The 25880-nt window shown below is 28.4% G+C and overlaps 3 protein-coding genes and 1 pseudogene across 3 annotated transcripts; 2 read left to right on the top strand and 2 right to left on the bottom strand.

Annotated features, from left to right (window-relative positions):
- Positions 1 to 3250: 3250 nt before the first annotated feature.
- Positions 3251 to 4298, top strand: LOC135142919 (trypsin-3-like; annotated as a pseudogene).
- Positions 4299 to 9554: 5256 nt separating this feature from the next.
- LOC135142918 (trypsin-3-like) lies at positions 9555 to 10838 on the bottom strand. The gene is made up of 4 exons (XM_064074731.1): positions 10691 to 10838; positions 10283 to 10451; positions 9835 to 10234; positions 9555 to 9786 (listed from the first exon to the last, which is right to left on the bottom strand). Exons 1-4 carry the CDS (start codon positions 10731 to 10733, stop codon positions 9640 to 9642), a joined length of 759 nt encoding a protein of 252 aa, XP_063930801.1. The 5' UTR covers positions 10734 to 10838; the 3' UTR covers positions 9555 to 9639.
- A 9071-nt stretch (positions 10839 to 19909) lies between these two features.
- LOC135142916 (trypsin-7-like) lies at positions 19910 to 21741 on the top strand. The gene is made up of 4 exons (XM_064074729.1): positions 19910 to 20231; positions 20797 to 20965; positions 21014 to 21413; positions 21462 to 21741. Exons 1-4 carry the CDS (start codon positions 20189 to 20191, stop codon positions 21621 to 21623), a joined length of 774 nt encoding a protein of 257 aa, XP_063930799.1. The 5' UTR covers positions 19910 to 20188; the 3' UTR covers positions 21624 to 21741.
- On the bottom strand, positions 21671 to 23408 carry LOC135142780 (uncharacterized). Its single transcript, XM_064074526.1, has 3 exons — positions 22374 to 23408; positions 22040 to 22322; positions 21671 to 21688 (listed from the first exon to the last, which is right to left on the bottom strand). The coding sequence occupies exons 1-3, from the start codon at positions 23081 to 23083 to the stop codon at positions 21671 to 21673; spliced, it is 1011 nt and encodes a 336-aa protein (XP_063930596.1). The 5' UTR covers positions 23084 to 23408.
- Positions 23409 to 25880: the final 2472 nt, after the last annotated feature.

Below are 25880 nucleotides of genomic sequence, written 5' to 3'. Positions count from 1 at the left end.
TAAATCAAGAAACTCAAAAATCGAAAAAATTGAAAAAACAAAAAATATCAGTTTCTAAAAATTAAAAAAAAAGAAAATTTGACAAATTGAAAAATTCAGAAGGTGAAAAAAAGAAAAAATGAAAAACCGAAAAATTGTAATTAGGAAAATTGCAAATCAAAAATTAAAGGAAAGAAAAAACGAAAAATCGAAAGCTGAGAACTCAAAAATAAGAAAAAAAAACGAAAAAGGAAATACCAAAAAATTGAAAAATTGAAAGTGGAAAACTCAAAATATTGTAAGATTTAAAATTTATAGAAACTAAAAATTGCAAATCGAAATGATGAAAAAACGAACAACCGAAAAATTGCAGATCAAAAATTGAAGAAGAAGAAAAGAATTGGAAAAATTGTAATTGGGAAAATTGCAAATCAAAAATAGAAGGAAAGAAAAAACGAGAAATTGAACGTTGAGAAACTGAAAACTGGAAAAAATGAAAAAAGATAGACCGAAAAATTAAAAAATTGAAAGTCGAAATTTCGAAATATTGTAAGATATAAAATTTATACAAACTACAAATTCCAAATCGAAACGATGAAAAATGAAAAGTCGAAAATTTGCAGATCGAAAAATTGAAGAAGTAGAGAATTGAAAAAATTAAAATCTAAAAACCGAAAAATTAAAAGTCGACAAAAACAAAAATTTACAAACTCCAAAGCAAAAAATTGACAAATTGAAGAATTGAGAAGATGAAAAAAGAAAAACTGAAAACTCGAAAAATTGTAATTCGAAAAATTACAAAATAAAATTTGAAGAAACGGAAAACGAAAAATCGAAAACTGAGAAAGTGAAAAATCGAAAAATTGATTAAAGGAAAAATTAAAATGTCTAAAAATAGAAGAAACGAAAAATCGGAAAACAGAAAAACCTAAAATTGGAAAATCAAGAAACTAAAAAATTCATGAAACGAACAACTAAAATCAAACAATTGAAAAATTTGAAGTCAGAAACTCGAAATGTTGAAACTTTACGAATTATTATTAAAGCGAAAAATTGAAGATACGAAAGATTGGAAAAATTACAAATCGAAAAATTAAAATTCGAAAAAATGAAAAAAGAGAGACCGAAAAATTTGAAAACTAGAAATAATTAAGATCTAAAATTTATAGAAACTAAAAACAAATCGAAACGATGAAAAACAAAAAATTGCAGATCAAAAGACTGAAGAAGCAGAGAATTGAAAAAGTGAAAATTTAATAACCGAAAAATTAAAAATCCACAAAATAAAAAAAAAGAAAAATTGAAAGCTCGAAAAATTAAAAACTATAAAATTGAAGAAACCGAAACACGAAAAATCAAAAATTGAAAAAGTGAAAAATCGAAAAATAAAAATATGTAAAAGTTGAAGAAACTAAAAATCGGAAATTAAAAAATTAAAAATAGAGAAGCAGCAAAATCGAAAAGCTACACAATCAAGAAACTGAAAAATTAAAAAATTGATAAAAGAAAAAATTAAACATCTAAAATTTGAAATACGGAAGAATAAAAAATTTAAAAATTTAAAGTCGAAGATGTTTTCTTACCTTTCAAATGGAGCACCTGGTTTTTTTGTTCGAACTTATCACTAAATCAAATTCTTTTTAGTTCAAACTGGTTGACGTTGGTCGTAGTGAGGTTTTAGGTGATTCATCAGACCTTGAGACACGCTGCGTAGCTCTCTACAGAATTTTTGAAATTTCAATACAATAAATAATTGTTTTCAGTTGAAAGACGATAAGAAAAAATATAAACAATTCAACGCCAAATGAAATTCTGACAACTGTGATATATATCGCGACGCAAACAAGTAGGTACTGTAAAAGTTGAATTTAATAACGAGTTAATCCTATACGAAATCTGATAAAAAAGGAACATTTTTAATGATAATAATATAAAGTTTGTTTTATTTAAAAAATCTGCCTTTAAAAAAAAAAAAATAAAAATTAACTCTCTGTATTGTCAGTAGAACTAAAGCTAGGAAAAGATTGTTTGCGAAATTTTTTGTTAAGTTGGTAACATATTTAAAATTTTATGGGGGCATATCTTATGTAAAATTGAAATTTTGACAACTGTGAATTCTCATGCTTTAATTATTTTGGTCTAAACTCTAGCTGCTGTTTCTAGTTCTATTTTTATTGTGGCAGATTTATGGTCGGATAAGCTGGCTCGAGCACATCCGCTTGATAAACACTTTCAAGATTAGTCACCAATATTATGGATGCAGTTATTAAGTCTTGTATTTTTATTAATTACATAACTAATTATTTAAACCCAAATTCTTTATTTCCTGTTCATTTAATGAATGTCCACAACCAATGTCAAACACAGGCCGCCATTTGCTTTGTTAATTGAATTTGAATTTAAACCCAGTTCGGTTACCTTACTCCTTACAGATTGGGTCTTTACTGGATGTATCAGTTGATAAATTTAAAACGTTTCCCTTCTCCTTGAGGATTTCGTGTCACTATCACTTTGTCGTTAAATAAATTCACATTTATCTGGAAAACAATATAATTTGCAAAACGAACAAACAAAAGAGGACCCAAGACTAAATATTGCGGCATTCCAGTATCTACACCAAAGTCGCCAGAATCATAACCAAAACAGTCTACAAGCTGTTTCCTTTTACGCAACAATGACGTAAAGAGTATAATAAGCCAAGGACAAAAAGAGGATCACTGAGTTTATTAATCGAGATACCAGAATGACGTTAGTTTGACACCCGTCATCAATGAAATCGGCAATAAACTGGGTAATGAAACAAGGATTTGAAACTAAGAACTCGAATATCTTGACAAAATTATTAATAATGAAGACAAGCACGTGTCCACTTGAGAGTAACTCTCACGTGAATCCTGATTTTGATTTTATACCATCGAGAGTCGCTCTCAGGTCTCAGGTAGATGCAGTTTTGCTTATCACCTCGGTCTGACGGGATGGCTTTGGAAATATATCCCTCACGTGAAAACGAAGCCATAAATTAATAATTAATCCTTAAGGATTTACAGCTAACTAATTTTGGTTTTGTTTACACTCATCGAATTGATTAACCGACAATAAATTTTTACGCAAATTATGTTTGGAATAATTGATGGAACAAAGGTTGAAAGATTTGCGACTAGTTATTTCCGAATACAGGAATTATCCAAAACAGGTGAAATTAAGGATACCTATATAAACTTAACAGTCTGTTCGTAACAACAGTGTCCAACTTTAATATTCTTTACACAACGGAGTGCATTAATATTGATTCAAAAAAATGGGTGGTGTTTGTTTCTGGGTCTTTGGAGCCCTTCTGGCAGGTGAGGAAATTAGTTATCCAAAAACTGTTTACAGAATTAAAAAAAAACAACCCCTTTATGAATTCGAATATATTTTATAGGTGTACAAGCAGGCAAACGTGCACTAAACGTTCGCCTTGTTGGTGGTCGACCAACCACCATCCAAGAACACCCTTTCCAAGTGTCCGTCATCTACATCGACACCCACCGCTGTGGTGGTTCCATTTTAAAGTCCAACTACGTATTAACAGCAGCTCATTGCACTAACAAGTAAGTTTACCGTGAAATCTAGTTCAACTTTCAACAAACCAACGACAGAATTGCAGCCCAACATCTTTTCGTAAGAGCCGGATCGACGCTGGTGGACAAAGGCGGGCAGCTGAGACAAGTGGAAAAATATTACCAGCACGAAAATTTTGACCCGGATACCTACGACTACGATATCTCGATTTTGAAGTTAAAAAAAAAGCTTGAAGTTTGGCGATGGCGTAGCAGTTGCAGTTTTACCATCACAGAGTGAAGATGATATCCCTGGAGGTATCGTTGGGACGGTTACGGGATGGGGAAGGTTGTCGTTCTATGGTATTCGACCCCTAGTACTGAATGAAGTGGACTTGCCAACACTTACCCCTAGGGATTGTAGGCGGGAGTATAATGACACTGTAACAAAGAGGATGTTTTGTGCTGGGTATCTGAAAGGGGGAAAGGATGCTTGTCAGGTATAAGGTAACTGCGATTTGGTTTCTTTGTAATTTGGTGTTTTGAAGGGTGATTCTGGAGGTCCGTTTGTTAGTGATGGTGTTCTAATTGGAGTCACGTCGTGGGGAGATGGATGTGGAGCTCCTAATAATCCTGGGGTTTATGTCAAAGTGCCGTATTTTAGAAAATACATTGATAATATCACCAATAGTTGAAGCTTCTGGACACCCGATTTTTATGGTTGTGTTTATGTTTACCATTTTGTGAAATAATTTGTTGCTATTAAAGATTTCATTATTTTATTGATATGTTATTAATGATATTGCATTAGTCACATTTTAGTTGATTTTAATCACTTACTAACGCATCCTTGATTTTCTAACAATTACACAAAGAGTAAAGGTAAAATTTACGAATTCCCGTGAATTATTGAAAACGAAAAATTACAAAAAGTAAAAATCGAAATGTTGAAGAAAGGAAAAATTGTAAAATTGAAAAATTACAAACTGACAATTGCAAATCGTTAAATTGAAAAATTAAAAATTGAAAAACTGAAAAATTCAAATATTGAATATTGAAATATTCCAGAACTGAAGAAAAAACGAAAAATGTAAACTTCCCAAAACCGAGGAAGCGATAAAATCGAAAAATTCAAAAGTTGAAACATCGAAAACTTCAAAATATTAAACACACGAAAAACTGAAAAATTCCGAAAATTGAAAAATCAAAAAGTTGGAAAATTTTAAATTGGAAACTCGAAAAATTACAAACTGAAAAATTGTAACATCGAAATATCATAAAATATAAATATAGCAATCACCAAATTGCAGGAACGTTAAATCGAAAAATTTCCAAAAATAACAAATTAAAATGTCTAAATATTGAAAAATCAAAAAAATCTAAAACTGAGAACTAGATTTCGAAAAATAGAAGAATTGAAATACGGAAAATTTAAAAGTGCAGGACTAAATAATGAAAAAAACGAAAAATTGAAATACTTCAAAATTGAAAAATCGAGAAATTGAAAACTTGATCAAACGAAACATTAAAATGTCCAAAAATAGAAAAACCAACAAATTGAAAGAATTAAAGTCGAAAACTCGAAATACTGAAAAATAAAAAAAATTAAAATTACAAAACCATAAATTAAATATCGAAATATGTAATGAAGTAACGAATCATTACAAATTAGAATTATTAAAAATTGAAAAACTGGAAAACTAAGAAGATGAAAATAGAACAATTTAGAACCCAAAACACGAAATATTCTAAGATCTAAAATTTATAACAAGGGACGAAAAATCGTAAAATTGACAAAACGAAAACTTAAAAAGTCTCAATCTTCAAAAAAAGCAAACATTTTTAAAACCGAAGATGAAAAAATTGGAGAATTGAAAAATCGGAAAATAAAAGTGTCAGAAACTGAGAAATCAAAAAAATGAAAAAAACGAAAAATTGCAAAACTTAAAAATCAAAAAATTAAATGCCGAAATATTTTTCGATTTGAAAATTTTTATATTTTACGTTTTTCAACTAGTGAATTTTTCAAATTTTCGCTTCTTCAATTTTTGTTTTTTTTCATTTTTTCGATTTCTCAATTTCGCAATTTTTAATTTTCGACTTTTCAATTCTTCAATTTTCGAATTTCAAGTTTTGGATTTTTCAATATTTAGATATTTTAATTTTTCGTTTTGCCAATTTTTCGATTTTTTCTTCCTGCAGTTTGTCGATTTTGAGTTTTATTGATTGTATTCCTTCGTATTTTTGTTTTTTCGATTTTTGAGTTTTTCAATCTTTTATTCCGATTTTTCAATTTTTAGATTTTATAAATTTTAAATCTTACAATTTATCGAGTTTTCGGTTTTAAATTTTTCTTTTTAATATTTTAAATTTTTCCGATTTTTAGATTTTTAATTTTTCTACTTTCTAATGATTTATGTCCTCATTACATATTTCGATATTTGATTTTTTGCAATATTTCGTTTCTTCAATTTCGCGATTTTACAATATTTCAAGTTTTCAACTTCAGTTTTTTCAATTTTTCGGACTTCCATTTTTAGATAATATATGTTTCGTTTTTAAATTTTTCTTGAGGTTTTAATTTCTTGATTTTTCAAGTTTTCGTTTTCAACTGTCGATTTTTCAGTTTTTCGAATTGCAGATTTTTATATTTTACGTTTTTCCAACTATTGAATTTTTCGATTGTTTGCGTCTTCAATCTTTAAGTATATATTTCAATTTTTGTTTTTTTAATTTTTTCGATTTCTCAGGTTTGAACTTTTTTTTTTCGATTTTTCTATTCTCAAATTTTTCATCTTGCATTTTTAGAAATCCATTTTTCGATTTTTCGTTCTTTTTGTAAATTTTAGATTTTAAAAAATTTCGAGTTTTCGGTTTTAAATTTTTTTCATGTTTTTAATATTCCATTCTAATTTGTAATTATTGTTACTTCATTACATATTTCGATAGTTAATTTTTGGGTTTGTAATTTTTGCAAATTTTTCGTTTCTTCAATTTTTGTATTTTATAATATTTCGACTTTTCAACTTCAGTTTTTTCAATTTGTTGGTCTTTCTTTCTTTAGACCTTCTAGTGTTTCATTTGATCAAGTTTTCAATTTCTTGTTTTTCAATTTTTCGTTTTCGATTGGAAATTTTTTACTTTTCGATTTGCAAATTTTTATATTTTACGTTTCTTCAAGTATTAAATATGTTCATTTTTCGCTTTTTCAATTTTTAAGTATTTCAATTTTGGTTTTTTAAATTTATGGTGGACAAAATCGAAAAAATGAAAGAAGCGAAAAATTGCAAAAATTAAAAATCAAAAAATTAAATACCGAAATACTTTTCGATTTGCAAACTTTAATATTTTACGTTTTTCAACTAGTAATTTTTTCAAATTTTCGCTTCTTCAATTTTCGTTTTTTTTTGCAAATTTTTCGATTTTTCGTTTTTGTAATTTGTCGATTGCAATTTTTAGATTTTACGATATTTCGGTCTTACAATTTTTCTATACGTCAATTTTCAATTGTTATTGATTGTAATTCTTCGTATTATCGTTTTTTGGATTTTTGAGTTTTCAATCTCTAATCTTCCGATTTTTCAATTTTTAGTTTTTATAAATTTTTAAATTCAATTTTTCGCTTTTTAATTTTTCTGATTTCTAATGATTTGTTTCTTCATCACATATTTCGGTATTTAATTTTTGCAATTTTTCGTTTCTTCAATTTTTCGATTTTACAATATTTCGAATTTTCGACTTTATTTTTTACAATTTTTCGGTCTTCCAATTTTTAGATATTTTAATGTTTCCTTTTATCAATATTTCAGTTTCACGAATTTTCATTTTCTGGATTTTTCAATTTTTCGTTTTCGACTGGTATTTTTTCAGTTTTTTGATTTGCAAATTTTTGTTATTGACGCTATTTTATCTAATGATTTTTCGATTTTTCGTTCTTTTTGTAAATTTTAGATCTTAAAAAATTTCGAGTTTTCGGTTCTAAATTTTTTTCATCGTTTTAATTTTCCAGTTTTTCGATTTTTAAAATCTCTAATTTGTAATTATTGTTGCTTTATTACATATTTCGATATTTAATTTTTGGGTTTGTAATTTTTGCAAATTTTCGTTTCTTCAATTTTTGTATTTTATAATATTCCGAGTTTTCGACTTTAGTTTTTTCAATTTATTGGTCTTTCTTTTTTTAGATATTATAGTGTTTCATTTGATCTAGTTTTCAATTTCTTACTTTTTCAATTTTTCGTTTTCTATTGGAAATTTTTTACTTTTCGATTTGCAAATTTTTATATTTTACGTTTCTTCAACTATTAAATATTCCGATTTTTAGGTTCTTCAATTGTTAAGTATTTCAATTTTGGTTTTTTAAATTTTTTTCGACCTTTTAGTTCGGCAATTTTTAATTTTCTGATTTTTCAATTCTTCAATTTTTCGAAATCCAGTTCTCAGTTTTTAGAATTTTTGGATTTTTCAATATTTAGATATTTTAATTTTTTATTTTTCGAGTTTTCGACATTAAATTTTTACTTTTAGATTTTTCGCTGTTTCAGTTTTCTCGTTTAATTAATTTTTAAATTGTCCGATTTTTTCTGTTTCTCGATTTTTAATTTTCCATTTTTTTTTTCAGTTTTTCGTAGTTTCATGCACTAAATTTTCGATTGACAATTTTTCGGTTTTTCGATTTGCAAATTTTTTAATTTTACGTTGTCAACTACTGAATTCTTCGATTTTTCGCTTCTTCAATTTTTCGTTTTTTTCATTTTTTCGTTTCCCAGTTTCGGATTTCTTAGTTTTCAACTTTTCAATTCTCCAGTTTTTCTAATTTCAATTTTTGGATTTTTCAATACATATTTAGATATTTTAATTTTTTATTTTGTCAATTTTTCGATTTTTCGTTCCTGCAGTTTGTCAATTGCAGTTTCTAGATTTTATGACGTTTCGGTCTTACAATTTTTCTACTTGTCAAACTTCAATTGTTACTGATTGCAATTCATGGTATTATCGTTTTTTGATTTTAGAGTTTATCAATCTTTAATCTTCCGATTTTTCAATATTTAGTTTTTATAATTTTTAAATTCTACAATTTTTCGAGTTTTCGGTTTTAAATTTTTCTTTTTTCATCTTTTTAATTTTTCCAGTTTCTCGATTTTTAATATTTCTAATTAATAATGATTCGTTTCTTCATTACATACTTTGATATTTAATTTACGCGTTTATAATTTTTGCAAATTTTTCGTTTCTTCATTTTTTCTATTCTACAATTTTTCGAGTGTTGACTTTAATTTTTTCAATTTGTTTGTCTTTCTATTTTTAGACATTTTAATGTTTCGTTTGATCAAGTTTTCCGTTTCTTGATATTTCAATATTTCCTTTTCGATTGCAAATTTTTTACTTTTTCGATTTGCAAATTTTTATATTTTACGTATCTTCAACTATTAAATTTTTCGATTTTTCGCTTCTTCAATTTTGAAGTATTTCAATTTTTGGTTTTTTTCAATTTTTCAATTTTTAGTTCCGCAATTTTTAATTTCCGATTTTTCAATTCTTCAATTTTACGAAATCCAGTTCTCAGTATTAGAATTTTTGGACTTTTCAATTTTTAGATATTTTAATTTTTTATTTTGGAAATTTTTCGATTTTTAGTTTTTGTAATTTGTCGATTGCAGTATTTAGATTTTACGATATTTCCGTATTACAATTTATCAATTTGTAATTTTTCGAGTTTCCAATTTAAAATTTTACCATTTTTTGGTTTCCAACTTTCGAAATTTTTCACTTTTTCGTGTGTTTAATATTTTGATTTTACAATTTTTCAAGTTTTCGATGTTTCAACTTTTGAATTTACATTTTTGGTTTTTTCCTTTCTTCAACATTTCGATTTTTACTTTTTGCAATTTTTCGTTTTCAATAATTCACGGGAATTCGTAAACTTTACCTTTACTCCTTGTGTAATTGTTAGAAAATCAAGGATGCGTTAGTAAATGATCAAAATCAACTAAAATGTGACTAATGCATCATTAATATGTTAATAACATATCAATAAAATAATGAAATCTTTAATAGCAACAAATTATTTCACAAAATGGTAAACATAAACACAACCATAAAAATCGGGTGTGCACAAGCTTCAGCTATTGGTAATATTATCAATGTATTTTCTAAAATACGACACTTTGGCATAAACCCCAGGATTATCAGGAGCTCCACATCCATCTCCCCACGACGTGACTCCAATTAGAACACCATCACTAACAAATGGACCTCCAGAATCACCCTTCAAAACACCAAATTACAAACAAACCAAATCGCAGTTACCTTATACCTGACAAGCATCCTTTCCCCCTTTCAGATACCCAGCACAAAACATCCTCTTTGTTACAGTGTCATTATACTCCCGCCTACAATCCCTAGGGCTAAGTGTTGGCAAGTCCACTTCATTCAGTTCTAGGGGTCGAATACCATAGAGCGACAACCTTCCCCACCCCGTAACCGTCCCAACGATACCTCCAGGGATATCATCTTCACTCTGTGGTGGTAAAACTGCAACAGCTACGCCATCGCCAAACTTCAACCCTTTTTCTAACTTCAAAATCGAGATATCGTAATCGTAGGTATTTGGGTCAAAATTTTCGTGCTGATAATATTTCTCCACTTGTATCAGCTGCTTGCCTTTGTCCACCAGCGTCGATCCGGCTCTTACGAAAAGATGATGGGCTGGAACACTGTTGTTGGTTTGTTGAAAGTTGAACTAGATTTTGCGGTAAACTTACTTGTTAGTGCAATGAGCTGCTGTTAATACGTAGTTGGACTTTAAAATGGAACCGCCACAGCGATGGGTGTCGATGTAGATGACGGACACTTGGAAAGGGTGTTCTTGGATGGTGGTTGGTCGACCACCAACAAGGCGACCGTTTAGTGTACGTTTGCCTGCTTGTACACCTATAAAATATATTCGTACTCATAAAGGGGTGTTTTTTTTTAAATTCTGTAAACAGGAAGTTTTGTAAAATTTCATGTAATCACGTGAGATTGTTATCATTGTCAAGTATTATTTGTGTCTATTGTGTTTCGTAGTTTTAGTCATCAAAACAACCGTATCGAGTTTACGTTTTATGTTATATCACAAAAAGAAGGAATTTCAGCTGTTTCTTTTGAATTTCAAGTTAACAATTACTTACCTGCGAGAAGGACCCCAAATACCCAAAAACAAACACCACCCATTTTTCGGTGTTGCTCAAGCTACCAAGTCAATATTGCTTCCACAAAGCACTCCTTGGTGTAAAGAATACTAACCTCAAACACCGTTGTTATGAACAGAGTGTTATATTTATATAGGTCTCCTTAATTTCACCTGTTTTGTTTAATTCCTGTATTTGGAAATAATTAGTTGCAGATCTTGCGAGCTTTGTTCTATCAATAAATCCAACCATAATTTGCGTAAAAATTTATTGCCGCTTAATAAAGTCGGCGAAAATAAAAAGAAACCGAAAATCCTTTAAGGATTAAAACCCAATTTATGGCTACGTTTTTACGTGAGGGAGATATTTCCGAAAGCACTTCGTCAAACCCTGGTGGGGCGTGACTTCAAGTTGATAAGCAAAACTGCTTCACCTGACCTGAAAGCGACTCTCCACGGTACAAAATCAAAATCAGGATTCAAGTGAGTTACTCTCAAGTGAAGACCGTTCCTATACTAGAAGCCATTATCCTGTTTCCATGATTAATAATTTTGCCAAAATATTCCAATTCTTAGTTTAGGACCAACTTAATTCTCAGATTAAACATATATTTTATATTACCCCCACCAACACGGTTTGATGCATAGCAAACATTCAACCACAAATCCTTTTGGCATTACTCAGTTTATTGCCGATTCCATAGACGACGGTTGTCAAACGACGTAATTCTGCTGTCTCAATTTATAAACTCAGTGATATCGGTTTTTGTCCTGGGCTTATTAAACTCTTCACGTCATAGTTGCGTCAAAGGAAACCGTTTGTACATTGTTTTGGTTATAATTCTGGCGACTTCTATGTCGATACTGGAATGCCGCAGGGTTTAGTGTTGAAACCTTTTTTGTTTGTTCGTTTTGCAAATGATATTGTTTTCCAGTTAAATGTTTAATTTAAAAATTCGTGCATTTTGAATATAAAATAAAGAATAACCAGAAACTTGGTCGAAGGATGTATTAGTGGAGAAATTTCGGTTTTTTCACAACAAAATCCACAAGTTGGACCAATGTGTTTCACTTAAAATTCCAATCTGTAAGGAGTAAGTTAATAGAACCCGACTTAAATTTAAATTCAATTAACAAAGCAAATGGCGGTCTATGTTTGGTTGAACGTTATTTAAATGAAGAAGAAATAAACGACTTGTGTTTAAGTAATTATAAAATGAATTTATATTTTTGTAGAAAGAAGTCTGTTTACAGGACTAAGTTCCTACAATTTTGGTTATGTAATTAATAAAAATACAAGACGTAATACTGTATCCATAACATTGTGACTAATCTTGAAAGTATTTATCAAGCGGAGGTGCCAGAGCAAGCTTATCCGACCATAAAGCTGTCACAGAAAAAATAGACCTAGAAATAGCAGCTAAAGTTGAGACCAAAATTAAAGTGCGGAAATTCACAGTTGTCAATTTTGATGAGTTTTTATTGCGCCTAAAAAACCAGTGAGAATATGGTAACTCTTGAATTAGTACCCAAAATTTCAATTTTTCATCATGTATGCCAGTAAATTTTAAAGGACGAGAATTTTTTAGTTAATATTAATTATAATATTATCACTAAAAATATTCCTTTTTCTAACATTTTCTGTGTAGGATTAACTTGTCATTAAATTCAACTGTTACAACAATGCGACATTCCAACCGATAGGAAAATTGTTTCCTGGGACGCTTAGTATTGTTTGCGTCGTAATATATGTCACTGTTGTCAGAACCTCTTGTGCCGAAACATTGTTTATGTTTTTCTTATCTTCCTTCAACTGAAAACACTTATTAATCGCATTAAAATTTCAAAAATTCTGTAAATAATGTCTGAAGGTTTGAAGGACTCCATCTGAAACATGACTACGATAAATGTCAACCACTTTGGTTTCAAACAAATTTTATTTAGAACTAAGTTTGGTCTGATCGTGGGATAAGTACAGGTGATCTATTTAAAAAGCAGAAAAAAATCTGTTATAACTAAATGAGTTATTTCGCACTTTAAACTTTATAGACTTACAATTTTTCGAGTTTTCGACTTTAAATTTATAGTTTTTGATTTTCCGCTGTTTCAGTTTTTTCGTTTTATTAATTTTAAAATTATTAAATTTTCCGATTTTATTCTGTTTCTCGATTTTTAATTTTCCAATATTTTTTTCAATTTTTCGAAGTTTCATGGATTAAATTTTCGATTGACAATTTTTCGATTTTTCGATTTGCAAATTTTTATATTCTAACTACTGAATTTTTCGATTTTTCGCTTCTTCAATTATTCGTTATTATTTCATTTATTCGATTTCTCAGTTTAGCATTTTTTAATTTTCGACTTTTCAATTCTTCAGTTTTTCGAATTTCAATATTTCCAGCTTTCGATTTTCATTTTTTCAACCTTTCGGTCTTCCAATTTTTAAATATTTTAAAGCTTCGTTTTATCAATTTTTCAATTTCTTGAGTTTTCAGTTTCTTGATTTTTAAATTTTTCGTTTGCGACTGGCAATTTTTCACTTTTTTAATTTGCAAATTTTTGCATTTTACGTTTCTTCAATTATTAATTTTTTCGATTTTCGCTTATTCAATTTTCAAATATTTCAATATTTGTTTTTTTATTTTTTCGATTTTTCAGTTCCGCACTTTTTAATTTTCCGATTTTTCAATTCTTCAATTTTTCGAAATCCAATTCTCAGTTTTTAGAATGTGTGAATTTTTCAATATCTAGATATTTTAATTTTTTATTTTTCGATATTTTCGACTTTAAATTTTTAGTTTTTGATTTTTCGCTGTTTGAGTTTTTTCGTTTTATTAATTTTTAAATTTTCCGATTTTTTTCAGTTTTTCGATTTTTAATTTTCCGATATTTTTTTTCAATTTTTCAAAGTTTCATGTACTAAATTTTCGATTGACAATTTTTCGGTTTTTCGATTTGCAAATTTTCATATTTTGCGTTTGTCAACTACTGAATTCTTCGATTTTTCGCTTCTTCAATTTTTCGTTTTTTTCATTTTTTCGTTTCCCAGTTTCGCATTTTTTAGTTTTCAACTTTTCAATTCTTCAGTTTTTCTAATTTCAATTTTTGAATTTTTCAATATTTAGATATTTTAATTTTTTACTTTTCGAGTTTTCGACTTTAAATTTTTAGTATTTGATTTTTCGCTGTTTCAGTTTTTTCGTTTTATTAATTTTTAAATTTTCCGATTTTTTCTGTTTCTCGATTTTTAATTTTCCGATATTTTTTTTCAATTGTTCCAAGTTTCATGTACCTACTAAATTTTCGATTGACAATTTTTCGGTTTTTCAATTTGCAAATTTTTATATTTTGCGTTTATCAACTACTGAATTCTTCGATTTTTCGCTTCTTCAATTTTTCGTTTTTTTCATTTTTTAGTTTTTGATTTTTCGCTGTTTCAGTTTTTTCGTTTTATTAATTTTTAAATTTTCCGATTTTTTCTATTTCTCGATTTTTAATTTTTCGATATTCTTTTTCAATTGTTCGAAGTTTCATGTACTAAATTTTCCATTGACAATTTTTCGATTTTTCAATTTGCAAATTTTTATATTTTGCGTTTGTCAAATACTGAATTCTTCGATTTTTCGCTTCTCAATTTTTTGTTTTTCTCATTTTTTCGTTTCCCAGTTTCGCATTTTTTAGTTTTCAACTTTTCAATTCTTCAGTTTTTCTAATTTCAATTTTTGGATTTTTCAATATTTAGATATTTTAATTTTTTACTTTTCGAGTTTTCGACTTTAAATTTTTATTTATTGAATGTAATTTACTTTACTTTACTTTTCTTTTTATTTGGTATGCTAAACGTGATTTTTATTTTTATTTTTTGGTATATATTACTATTTTTGTTTTCTTTTATTTTTATTTTGTTTAATTGGAAATTGTCCAGTAAGTGGAATATTTGTTCTGTTGGACAATAAATTATATTAATATTATTATTATTATTATTTAGTTTTTGATATTTCGCTGTTTCAGTTTTTCATTTTATTAATTTTTAAATTTTCCGATTTTTTCTGTTTCTCGATTTTTAATTTTCCGATATTTTTTTTCAATTGTTCGAAGTTTCATGTACTAAATTTTCGATTGGCAATTTTTCGGTTTTTCGATTTGCAAATTTTTATAATTTGCCTTTGTCAACTACTGAATTCTTCGATTTCTCGCTTCTTCAATTTTTCGTTTTTTTCATTTTTTCGTTTCCCAGTTTCACATTTATTAGTTTTCAACTTTTCAATTTTTCAGTTTTTCTAATTTCAATTTTTGAATTTTTCAATATTTAGATATTTTAATTTTTTACTTTTCGAGTTTTCGACTTTAAATTTTTAGTATTTGATTTTTCGCTGTTTCAGTTTTTTCGTTTTATTAATTTTTAAATTTTCCGATTTTTTCTGTTTCTCGATTTTTAATTTTCCGATATTTTTTTTCAATTGTTCCAAGTTTCATGTACCTACTAAATTTTCGATTGACAATTTTTCGGTTTTTCAATTTGCAAATTTTTATATTTTGCGTTTATCAACTACTGAATTCTTCGATTTTTCGCTTCTTCAATTTTTCGTTTTTTTCATTTTTTAGTTTTTGATTTTTCACTGTTTCAGTTTTTTCGTTTTATTAATTTTTTAATTTTCCGATTTTTTCTATTTCTCGATTTTTAATTTTTCGATATTCTTTTTCAATTGTTCGAAGTTTCATGTACTAAATTTTCGATTGACAATTTTTCGATTTTTCAATTTGCAAATTTTTATATTTTGCGTTTGTCAAATACTGAATTCTTCGATTTTTCGCTTCTCAATTTTTTGTTTTTTTCATTTTTTCGTTTCCCAGTTTCGCATTTTTTAGTTTTCAACTTTTCAATTCTTCAGTTTTTCTAATTTCAATTTTTGGATTTTTCAATATTTAGATATTTTAATTTTTTACTTTTCGAGTTTTCGACTTTAAATTTTTATTTATTGAATGTAATTTACTTTACTTTTCTTTTTATTTGGTATGCTAAACGTGATTTTTATTTTTATTTTTTGGTATATATTACTATTTTTGTTTTCTTTTATTTTTATTTTGTTTAATTAGAAATTGTCCAGTAAGTGGAATATTTGTTCTGTTGGACAATCAATTATATTAATATTATTATTATTATTATTATTATTTAGTTTTTGATTTTTCGCTGTTTCAGTTTTTTCATTTTATTAATTTTTAAATTTTCCGATTTTTTCTGTTTCTCGATTTTTAATTTTCCGATATTTTTTTTCATTTGTTCGAAGTTTCATGTACTAAATTTTCGATTGGCAATTTTTCGGTTTTTCGATTTGCAAATTTTTATAATTTGCGTTTGTCAACTACTGAATTCTTCGATTTTTCGCTTCTTCAATTTTTCTAATTTCAATTTTTGGATTTTTCAATATTTAGATATTTTAATTTTTTATTTTGTCAATTTTTCGATTTTTCGTTCCTGCAGTTTGTCGATTGCAATTTCTAGATGTTACGACGTTTCGGTCTTACAATTTTTCTAGTTGTCAAACTTCAATTGTTATTGATTGGAATTCATCGTATCATCGTTTTTTGATTTTAGAGTTTTTCAATCTTTAATTTTCCGATTTTTCAATATTTAGTTTTTATAATTTTTAAATCCTACAATTTTTCGAGTTTTCGGCTTTAAATTTTTCTTTTTTCAACTTTTTAATTTTTTCAGTTTTTCGATTTTTAATTTTTCCATATTCTAATGAATTGTTTCTTCAATTATTAATTTTTTTTATTTTCGCTTATTCAGTATTTTAATTTTTTTTTAAGAATTGAAAAACGGAAAATTAAAAAGTGCGGAACTGAAAAATCGAAAAAATAAAAAAAAAATGAAATTCTTGAAAATTGAATAAGCGAAAATCGAAAAAATTAATAATTGAAGAAACGTAAAATTCAAAAATTTGCAAATTAAAAAAGTGAAAAATTGCCAGTCGCAAACGAAAAATTTAAAAATCAAGAAACTGAAAACTCAAGAAATTGAAAAATTGATAAAACGAAGCACTAAAATATCTAAAAATTGAAAGACCGGAAAGTTGAAAAAATGAAAATCGAATGCTCGAAATATTATAAAATTGAAAAATTGAAGAAACGAAAAATTGCAAAAATTTAAAATCAAAAAATTAAATGCCGAAATATGTAATGAAGAAACAAATCATTAGAAATTAGAAAAATTAAAAATCGAAAAACTGAAAAAATTAAAAAGATGAAAAAAGAAAAATTTAAAATCGAAAACTCGAAAAATTGTAGGATTTAAAAATTATAAAAACTAAATATTGAAAAATCGTAAAATTAACGATTGAAAAACTCTAAAATCAAAAAACGATAATACGATGAATGCAATCAATAACAATTGAAGTTTGACAAGTAGAAAAATTGTAAGACCGAAACGTGGTAAAATCTAGAAATTGCGATCGACAAAATGCAGGAACGAAAAATCGAAAAATTAAAAAATGAAAAATTAAAATATCTAAATATTGAAAAATCGAAAAATTGAAGAATTGAAAAGTTGAAAACTAAAAAATGCGAAACTGGGAAACGAAAAAATGAAAAAAATTAAAAACTCAAGACGCAAAAATTGGAGAATTCAGTAGTTGACAAACGGAAAATTAAAAATCGAGAAACAGAAAAAATCGGAAAATTTAAAAATTAATAAAACGAGAAAACTGAAACAACGAAAAATCAAAAACCAAAAATTTAAAGTCGAAAACTCGAAAAATAAAAAATTTAAATATCTAAATATTGAAAATTTTAAAAATTCTAAAATGGAAGAACTGGATTTCGAAAAATTGAAGAATTGAAAAATCGGAAAATTCAATAGTCGAAATAACATAAAATACAAAAATTTGCAAATTAAAAAAGTTAAAAATTGCCAGTCGAAAACGAAAAATTTAAAAATCAAGAAATTGAAAAATTGATAAAACGAAACATTAAAATATTTAAAAATTGGAAGACCGAGAAGTTGAACAAATGAAAGTCGAGCGCTCGAAATATTGTAAAATTGAAAAATTGAAGAAACGATTAATTGCAAAAATTAAAAATCAAAACATTAAATACCGAAATATGTAATGAAGAAACAAATCATTAGAAATTAGAAAAATTAAAATCGAAAAAATGGAAAAAGACAAATTTTAAACCAAAAACTCGAAACTAGAATTTAAAATTATTAAAAACTAAAAATTGAAAATACGAAGAATTACAATCAATCAATAACAAATGAAAATTGACAAGCGAAAAATTGTAAGACCGAAATGTCATAAAATCTTAAAATTGCAATCGACAAACTGCAGGAACGACAAACCGAAAAATTGTCAATCAAAAATTTAGTACATGAAACTTCGAAAAATTGGAAAAAATATTAGAAAATTAAAAATCGAGATACAGAAAAAAATCGGAAAATTTAAAAATGTCAAAATGAATAAAACCAAAAAACTGAAAGCGAAAAATCAAAAACTAAAAATTTAAAGTCGAAAACTTGAAAAATTGTAAGTCTATAAATTTTGAAGTGCGTAATAACTCATTTAGTTTTAACAGATTTTTTTCCGCTTTGCAAATGGATCACCTGTACTTATCCCACGATCAGACCAAACTTAGTTCTAAATAAAATTTGTTTGAGACCAAAGTCGTTGACATTTATCGTGGTGATGTTTTAGATGAAATCCTTCAAATTTTGAGACATTATTTACAGAATTTTTGAAACTTGAATGCCTTTAATAAGTGTTTTCAGTTGAAGGAAGATAAGAAAATCATAAAAAGATTTTCGGCACAAGAGGTTCTGACAAGAGTGATATATATTACGACGCAAACAATACTAAGCGTCCCAGGAAACAATTTTCCTATCGGTTGGAATGTCGCATTGTTGTAACAGTTGAATTTAATGACAAGTTAATCCTACACAGAAAATGTTCAAAACAGGAACATTTTTAGTGATAATAACATGTATACAGTTAATATTAACTAAAAAATTCTCGTCCTTTAAAATTTACTGCCATACCTGATGAAAAATTGAAATTTTGGGCACTAATTCAAGAGTTACCATATTCTCACTGGTTTTTTAGGCGCAATAAAAACTCATCAAAATTGACAACTGTGAATTTCCGCACTTTAATTTTGGTCTCAACTTTAGCTGCTATTTCTAGGTCTATTTTTACTGTGACAGCTTTATGGTCGGATAAGTTGGCTCTGGCACCTCCGCTTGATAAATACTTTCAAGATTAGTCACAATGTTATGGATACAGTTGTTAAGTCTTGTATTTTTATTAATTACATAACCAAAATTGTAGGAACTTAGTCCTCTGTGAACAGACTTCTTTCTACAAAATTATATACTCATTTTATAATTACTTAAACACGAGTCGTTTATTTCTTCTTCATTTAAATAACGTTCGATCAAACATAGACCGCCATTTGCTTTGTTAATTGAATTTAAATTTAAGTCGGGTTCTATTAACTTACTCCTTACAGATTGCAAATTTAAGTGAAACACATTGGTCCAACTTGTGGATTTTGTTGTGAAAAAACCGAAATTTCTCCACTAATACATCCTTCGACCAAGTTTCTGGTTATTCTTTATTTTATATTCAAAATGCACGAATTTTTAAATTAAACATTTAACTGGAAAACAATATCATTTGCAAAACGAACAAACAAAAGAGGTTTCAAGACTAAACCCTGCGGCATTCCAGTATCGACATAGAAGTCGCCTGAATTATAACCAAAACAATCTACAAACTGTTTCCTTAGACGCAACTATGACGTGAAGAGTTTAATAAGCCCAGGACAAAAACCGGTATCACTGAGTTTATAAATCGAGACAGCAGAATTACATCGTTTGACAACCATCAGCAATGGAATCGGCAATAAACTGAGTAAGGCCAAAGGGATTTGTGGTTGAGTATTTGCCATGCATCAAACCGTGTTGGTGGGGGTAATATAAAATATATGTCTAATCCGAGAATTAAGTTGGTCGTAAACTAAGAACTCGAATATTTTGGCAAAATTATTAATCATGGAAACAGGATAATGGCTTTTAGTACTGGACGGTCTTCACTTGAGAGTAACTCACTTGTATCCTGATTTTGATTTTGTACCGTCGAGAGTCGCTTTCGCCCCACTACGATTTGACGAACTACTTTCGGAAATATTTCCCTCACGTGAAAACGTAGCCATAAATTATGTTTTAATCCTTCAGGATTACAGCTAATTTTGGTTTTTGTTTACTTATATCCACCGAATTGATTAACAGACAATAAATATTTACGCTAATTATTATGGTTGGAATTATTGATCGAGCAAAGGTTGCAAGATTTGCGACTAGTTATTTCCGAATACAGGAATTATCCAAAACAGGTGAAATTAAAGAGACCTATATAAATACAACCTGTTCGCATCAGCAGTGTTGAGTCTAGCATTCTTGACATCAAGGAGTGCATTGTGGGAGCAATCTTGATTTGGAAAAATGGATGGTGTGTGTTTTTGGGTCCTTACGGTCCTTCTCGCAGGTAAGTAAATTATCACTAGTTTACAAATTTAAACCTTTTTTCATATCCAAAAAAAAAAAACATTATTTTTTACTTCTAAATTACTTATGATATCAAATGCAAGAACGGATAATCCTTATCACGTCAGGTTTTTTCATAAATCCAAAATAATTAAGTTTACTTTTACCTTCACGTACGTGTTAAACTAATTCATGGTAATGTACCATTGTTGCATAAAAAAATGTCTTCGAGATCGTGCCAGGTAAGTGCAAACCCGTTTTGTTACTTTTGTGGTAAAATTGTAATACCTAAAATATGGTTAAAAAAAAGGTATCAAAGTTTTTGGGACGAAAATACTCGTATGTCAGGGGATTATGCTAGTCTATTAAAAGGAAAATAAAAGAAACACTAGTGTCAATCTATTTTAATTTTCAGACATGATGTTAAAATATATACTGAGTGTTTCAATTTAAAAGATCTTTTGGCTAACCTCACATATTCATTATCACTTCATATTTATTGATGACAATCTACTAGCTTCAACAATTGATAATCGTGTCATTATGAGTACAAATATATTTCATAGGTGTACAAGCAAGCAAACGTGTACCAGAAGGTCGACTTGTTGGTGGTCGACCAACCACCATCCAAAAACACCCTTTCCAAGTGTCTATCATCAAAATCGACACCTACCACGCTGGCGGTACCATCTTAAAGTCCAACTATGTATTAACAGCAGCTCATTGCACTAACAAGTAAGTTTACCGCAAAATCTAGTTCAACTTTCAACAAACAAACGAAAGAGTTGCAGCCCAAGATCTTTTTGTAAGAGCCGGATCGACGCGGGTGGACGGCGGCGGGCAGCTGATACAAGTGGAAAAATATTACCAGCACGAAAATTTCGACCCAGATACCTACGACTACGATATCTCGATTTTGAAGTTGAAAAAAAGCTTGAAGTTTGGCGATAAGGTAGCAGTTGCAGTTTTACCGTCACAGAGTGAAGCTGATATCCCTGGAGGTATCGTTGGGACGGTCACGGGGTGGGGAAGGTTGTCGCTCTATGGTATTCGACCCCTTGAACTGAATGAACTGGACTTGCCAACACTTAGCCCTAGTGCTTGTAGGCGGGAGTATAATGACACTGTAACAAAGAGGATGTTTTGTGCTGGGTATGTGGAAGGGGGAAAGGATGCTTGTCAGGTATAAAGTAACTGTGATTTGGTTTGTTTGTAATTTGGTGTTTTGAAGGGTGATTCTGGAGGTCCGTTTGTTAGTAATGGGGTTCTAATTGGGGTCACGTCGTGGGGAGATGGATGTGGAGCTCCTCATAAACCTGGGGTTTATCTGAAAGTGCAGTATTTTAGAAATTACATTGATTATTGCACTCACATGTCACATGATGTCAACTGACCAATCAAACGCGTCAATATTTGTAAATTCAACCAATCAGCATACAATTACGTGATAATTGCACACTGTGCAATTACCACTACCGATAATTATCACTAGCCAGATGTGCCAACTATAAGATAAGCAAGTACCAGTTAATTGCAAAAAAAAACAAGAGGTTACTAACCAAATATTTAATTATGAAACTAAGAATTGTAATTAATTATGGTACAGTTGTAGTAATTTACAGGGGTTTGTGTGCTTGGTGAAGTAGTAACTATATTTTTAGACATTTGTACCAAAGCAGACGGTGCGCAATTTGTGGATTTGTTATTAGACTCTTCCATAGCCGTTGAGTTGGCGCGTAATTTGTCAATCATTTGATAATGATGATCTCCATCGAGCTGAAGGTATGGTTTGATGGAGAAAGTATTGGCATGACCGGTAATCTTTATAAGCTGTTCTTCACCGACTCCCGCTTTTGCAAGTTGCGACACTGCAGTTGACCGTAATGAATGATTACTAATCTTCTTTTTCTTTATGTCGATGCCTATTTCTTCTGCGGCGGTTCTTGTCCATTTCCCCATTTCATTCCTTCCAACGGGTGAATTTTTGAACCATCCTACAGAACTAGGTTCTCTCCATGCAGGATTTGGCGTTAAAAATAAACGATCGGTGGTTATATGTTTACCTCTCTTGCTCAGCATTTTTTTGTAGAGCCTTAAATAATAAAATAATTATTATTTTGTATTTGAAACAGTATTTAATTACCTAACAGGGCAAATTCTAGGATCTGTGGTGTTTGTTGCAAGCCATTTGCTGTCTGTTAATTTATGGCTACCTCCTTGAGCTGTTTTGGAAAAAATACAATTGTATTCTATTCGCCCCGTAGGCAAACCACAATTATCACTTTCTTCCTTAAAATGTTTGATAGTAACGTTAACACCTTCACATCCCCTCCAAGCTAATTCTAATCCAGCCACATAAAAAAACATTTTCTGTAAACCATCTGGCGTGTCTTCGTTATAAATCTTTAGAATCTTGTTGTATTCTTCTAGAGTCAAAATTGAGGAACTAGTTTTGCGTTTTTCCGGTTGTATTTGTAGGTTCCGGCGTTTTGCGTCGCGTGCATTTCTACTACCCTTGAATTCCAGGTCAACAAAAGGATCAAACTTTATACCAAATTTATTGAAATACAGTTCTTGCAACTGCTTTGCCGTTACATTCCACATCGTTTTTATTACTGCTTCTTTGTAGTCATTACCATCGACTTTTTTCATATTGTACCCCCAATCTTTGAGGATGAATGCTAGTTTTTCCGTGGAAGTGTTTCCATCAAAAACATATTTGCGTTCACCGCAAAACTTCTCAAATTGCCTCCAGATTGAATTTCGTGAGTTCTTCGTATTTAGCGGCGTAATGTTTGTAATAGAATCATCAATTTCTTTTGGCGTGTTACGACCAAAACGAAAATTGGACATGGTTTTTTAAACCCACACAAATTTTGCAAAATGGCTGTTCTTATTTACTTGCGTCGCCATAGTATCGCACACCAAACTACTTCGTAAATCATTATAAAATTATTTTTAAAATGTTTGTTCTTGCAATAATCTGTTGAATATATTGCGTGCATCACAATGAAATCGATAATTTTGAACAACAATAATCTCTCATGCTTGTTGCCTAAGAAAAATGCACTCGTGCTAAAGCACTCGTGCGTTTTCAATGCAACAAGCATTCGAGTTATTGTTGCTCAAAATTATCGATAACATTGCGATGCACTTAATATATTATAACTGATTATATCACCAACATCTGAAGCTTGTGGACACCGGATTTTTATAGTATGATTATATTTACCATTTTAGTGACATAATTTGTAGCTATTAAAGATTTTAATATTTTATTGATATGTTATAAATATTAAAGAGTAAAGGTAAAGTTTACGAATTCCCGTGAATTATTGAAAAATTGCAAAAAGTAAAAATCGAAATGTTAAAGAAAGGAAAAACTGAAAATTGAAATATTCCAAAATTGAAGAAAAAACTAAAAATGCAAATTTCTCAAAACCGAGGAAGCGATAAAATCGAAAAATTCAAAAGTTGAAACATCGAAAACTTATCGATCAAAATATTAAACACACGAAAAAGTGAAAAATTCCGAAAGTTGAAAAATCAGAAAATTGTAAAATTTTAAATTAGAAACTCGAAAAATTACAAATTGAAAAATTGTAATACCCAAATATCATAAAATTTAAATATTGCAATCGACAAATTGCAGGAACGAAAAATCGAAAAATTTCCAAAATAACAAAATTAAAATATCTAAATATTGAAAAATCCAAAAATCCTAAAAACTGAGAATTGGATTTCGAAAGACTGAAGGATTGAAAAATCGGAAAATCAAAAAGTGCGGAACTAAAAATCGAAAAAATAAAAAAAAAAAATTGAAATACTTAAAAATTGAAGAAGCGAAAAATCGAAAAATTTAATAGTTGAAACGTAAATATAAAAATTTGCAAATTGAAACACCAAAAAATTTCCAATCGAAAACTAAAAATTGAAAAATCAAGTAACTGAAAATTTGTTCAAACGAAAGATTAAAATGTCTAAAAATTGCAAGACCAACAAGTTGAAAAAATTAAAGTCGAAATATTATAAAATAGAAAAATTTAAAACACGAAAAATTTGCAAAAATTACAAACCCAAAAGTTAAATATCGAAATACGTAATGAAGAAACGTATCATTACAAATTAGAAATATCAATAATCGAAAAACTGTAAAATTAAAAATGTGAAAAAAGAAATATTTAGGACCGGACACTCGAAATATTGTAAGATCGAACATTTACACGGAACGAAAAATTGAAAAATCGACAAAATGAAAAATTAGAGTGTCTAAATTTGGAAAAATCAAAAAACCGAAAGCTGGATTTCGAAAAGTTACAAGACGAAAAATTGGAGAATTGAAAAATCGGAAAACTAAAATGTCCGAAACTGAGAAATAGAAAAAAAAACGAACAATTGAAATACGTAAAAATTAAAGAAGCAAAAAATCGAAAAATGGCTGAAATAACGTATAATACAAAAATTTGCAAATCAAGAAACTGAAAAAATGCCAGCCGAAAACCACAAATTGAACAATCGAGAAACTTTAAGCTCAAGAAGCAGAAAAATTAAAATAAAACGAAACATTAAAATATCTAAAAATTGGAAGACCGAAAATTTGAAAAAATAAAGTCGAAAACTCGAAATAAATATTGTAAAATCGAAAAATTGCAAAAATAACAAATCAAAAATTTCAATACCGAAATATGTAAAGAAGAAACGAATCATTAGACATTAGAAATATAAAAAATCGAAAAACTGGAAAAACTAATAACATGAAGAAATCTCAAAATTACAATCGACAAACTACAAGAACGAAAAATCGAAAAATAGACAAATGAAAAATTAAAATATCTAAATATTGAAAATTCGAAAAATTGAAGAATTGAAAAGTCGAAAATTAAAAATTGCGAAACTAAGTAATCCAAAAAATGATCAAAAACGAAAAATAGACGAAGCAAAATATCGAATAATTCACTAGTTGATAAACGTAAAACACAAAAATTTGCAAATCGAAATACATTTCGGCATTTAATTTTTTAATTTTTAATTTTTCCAATTTCATTTCTTCAGTTTTTCGATTTTACAATTTTTTTTCGACTTTAATTTTTTCAATTTTTCTGTTTCTTGAGTTTTCAGTTTCTTGAGTTTTGAATTTTTCATTTTCGACTGGCGATTTTTCAGTTTTTCGAATTGTAAAGTTTATATTTTACGTTTTTCCAACTATTGAATTCGATTTTTTGCGTCTCCAATTTTTAAGTATTTCAATTTTTCGTTTATTTCATTTTTTTGATTTCTCAGTTTCCGATTTTTGGATCTGCAATTTTTCGGTTTTTCAATTTTTCTTTTTTCACTTTTTTTTCTGAATTTTTCAATTCGTAAAATTTTCCCTTTTTTAATTTTTAGAGACTGATATTTTAAAAATTGAAATATTCCAAAATTGAAGAAAAAACTAAAAATGCAAATTTCTCAAAACGGAGGAAGCGATAAAATCGAAAAATTCAAAAGTTGAAACATCGAAAACTTGAAAAATTGTAAAATCAAATATTAAACACACGAAAAAATTAAAAATTCCGAAAGTTGAAAAATCCAAAAATTGGAAAATTTTAAATTGAAAACCCCAAAAATTACAAATTGAAAAATTGTAATACCGAAAAACCGTAAAATCTAA

This window comes from Zophobas morio, unplaced genomic scaffold (genome assembly GCF_036711695.1).
Source record: "Zophobas morio isolate AGI-343-1 ecotype UQ-CSIRO unplaced genomic scaffold, CSIRO_AGI_Zmor_V1 ptg000054l, whole genome shotgun sequence".
NCBI lineage: Eukaryota > Metazoa > Arthropoda > Insecta > Coleoptera > Tenebrionidae > Zophobas > Zophobas morio.
This window is presented reverse-complemented; position numbering and strand designations above follow the sequence as displayed.

Bases quoted from the DNA above. Each gene is read 5' to 3' on its own strand.
- LOC135142918 (XM_064074731.1), bottom strand. From the start codon at position 10,733: ATGGGTGGTGTTTGTTTTTGGGTATTTGGGGTCCTTCTCGCAG. The intron at 10,452-10,690 runs GTAAGTAATTGT...TATATTTTATAG, and splicing joins ATTTGGGGTCCTTCTCGCAG to GTGTACAAGCAGGCAAACGT. The intron at 10,235-10,282 runs GTAAGTTTACCG...AACCAACAACAG, and splicing joins GCAGCTCATTGCACTAACAA to TGTTCCAGCCCATCATCTTT.
- LOC135142916 (XM_064074729.1), top strand. From the start codon at position 20,189: ATGGATGGTGTGTGTTTTTGGGTCCTTACGGTCCTTCTCGCAG. The intron at 20,966-21,013 runs GTAAGTTTACCG...AACAAACGAAAG, and splicing joins GCAGCTCATTGCACTAACAA to AGTTGCAGCCCAAGATCTTT. The intron at 21,414-21,461 runs GTATAAAGTAAC...GGTGTTTTGAAG, and splicing joins GGGGAAAGGATGCTTGTCAG to GGTGATTCTGGAGGTCCGTT.
- LOC135142780 (XM_064074526.1), bottom strand. From the start codon at position 23,083: ATGTCCAATTTTCGTTTTGGTCGTAACACGCCAAAAGAAATTGATGAT. The intron at 22,323-22,373 runs GTAATTAAATAC...TTATTATTTAAG, and splicing joins CCTAGAATTTGCCCTGTTAG to GCTCTACAAAAAAATGCTGA.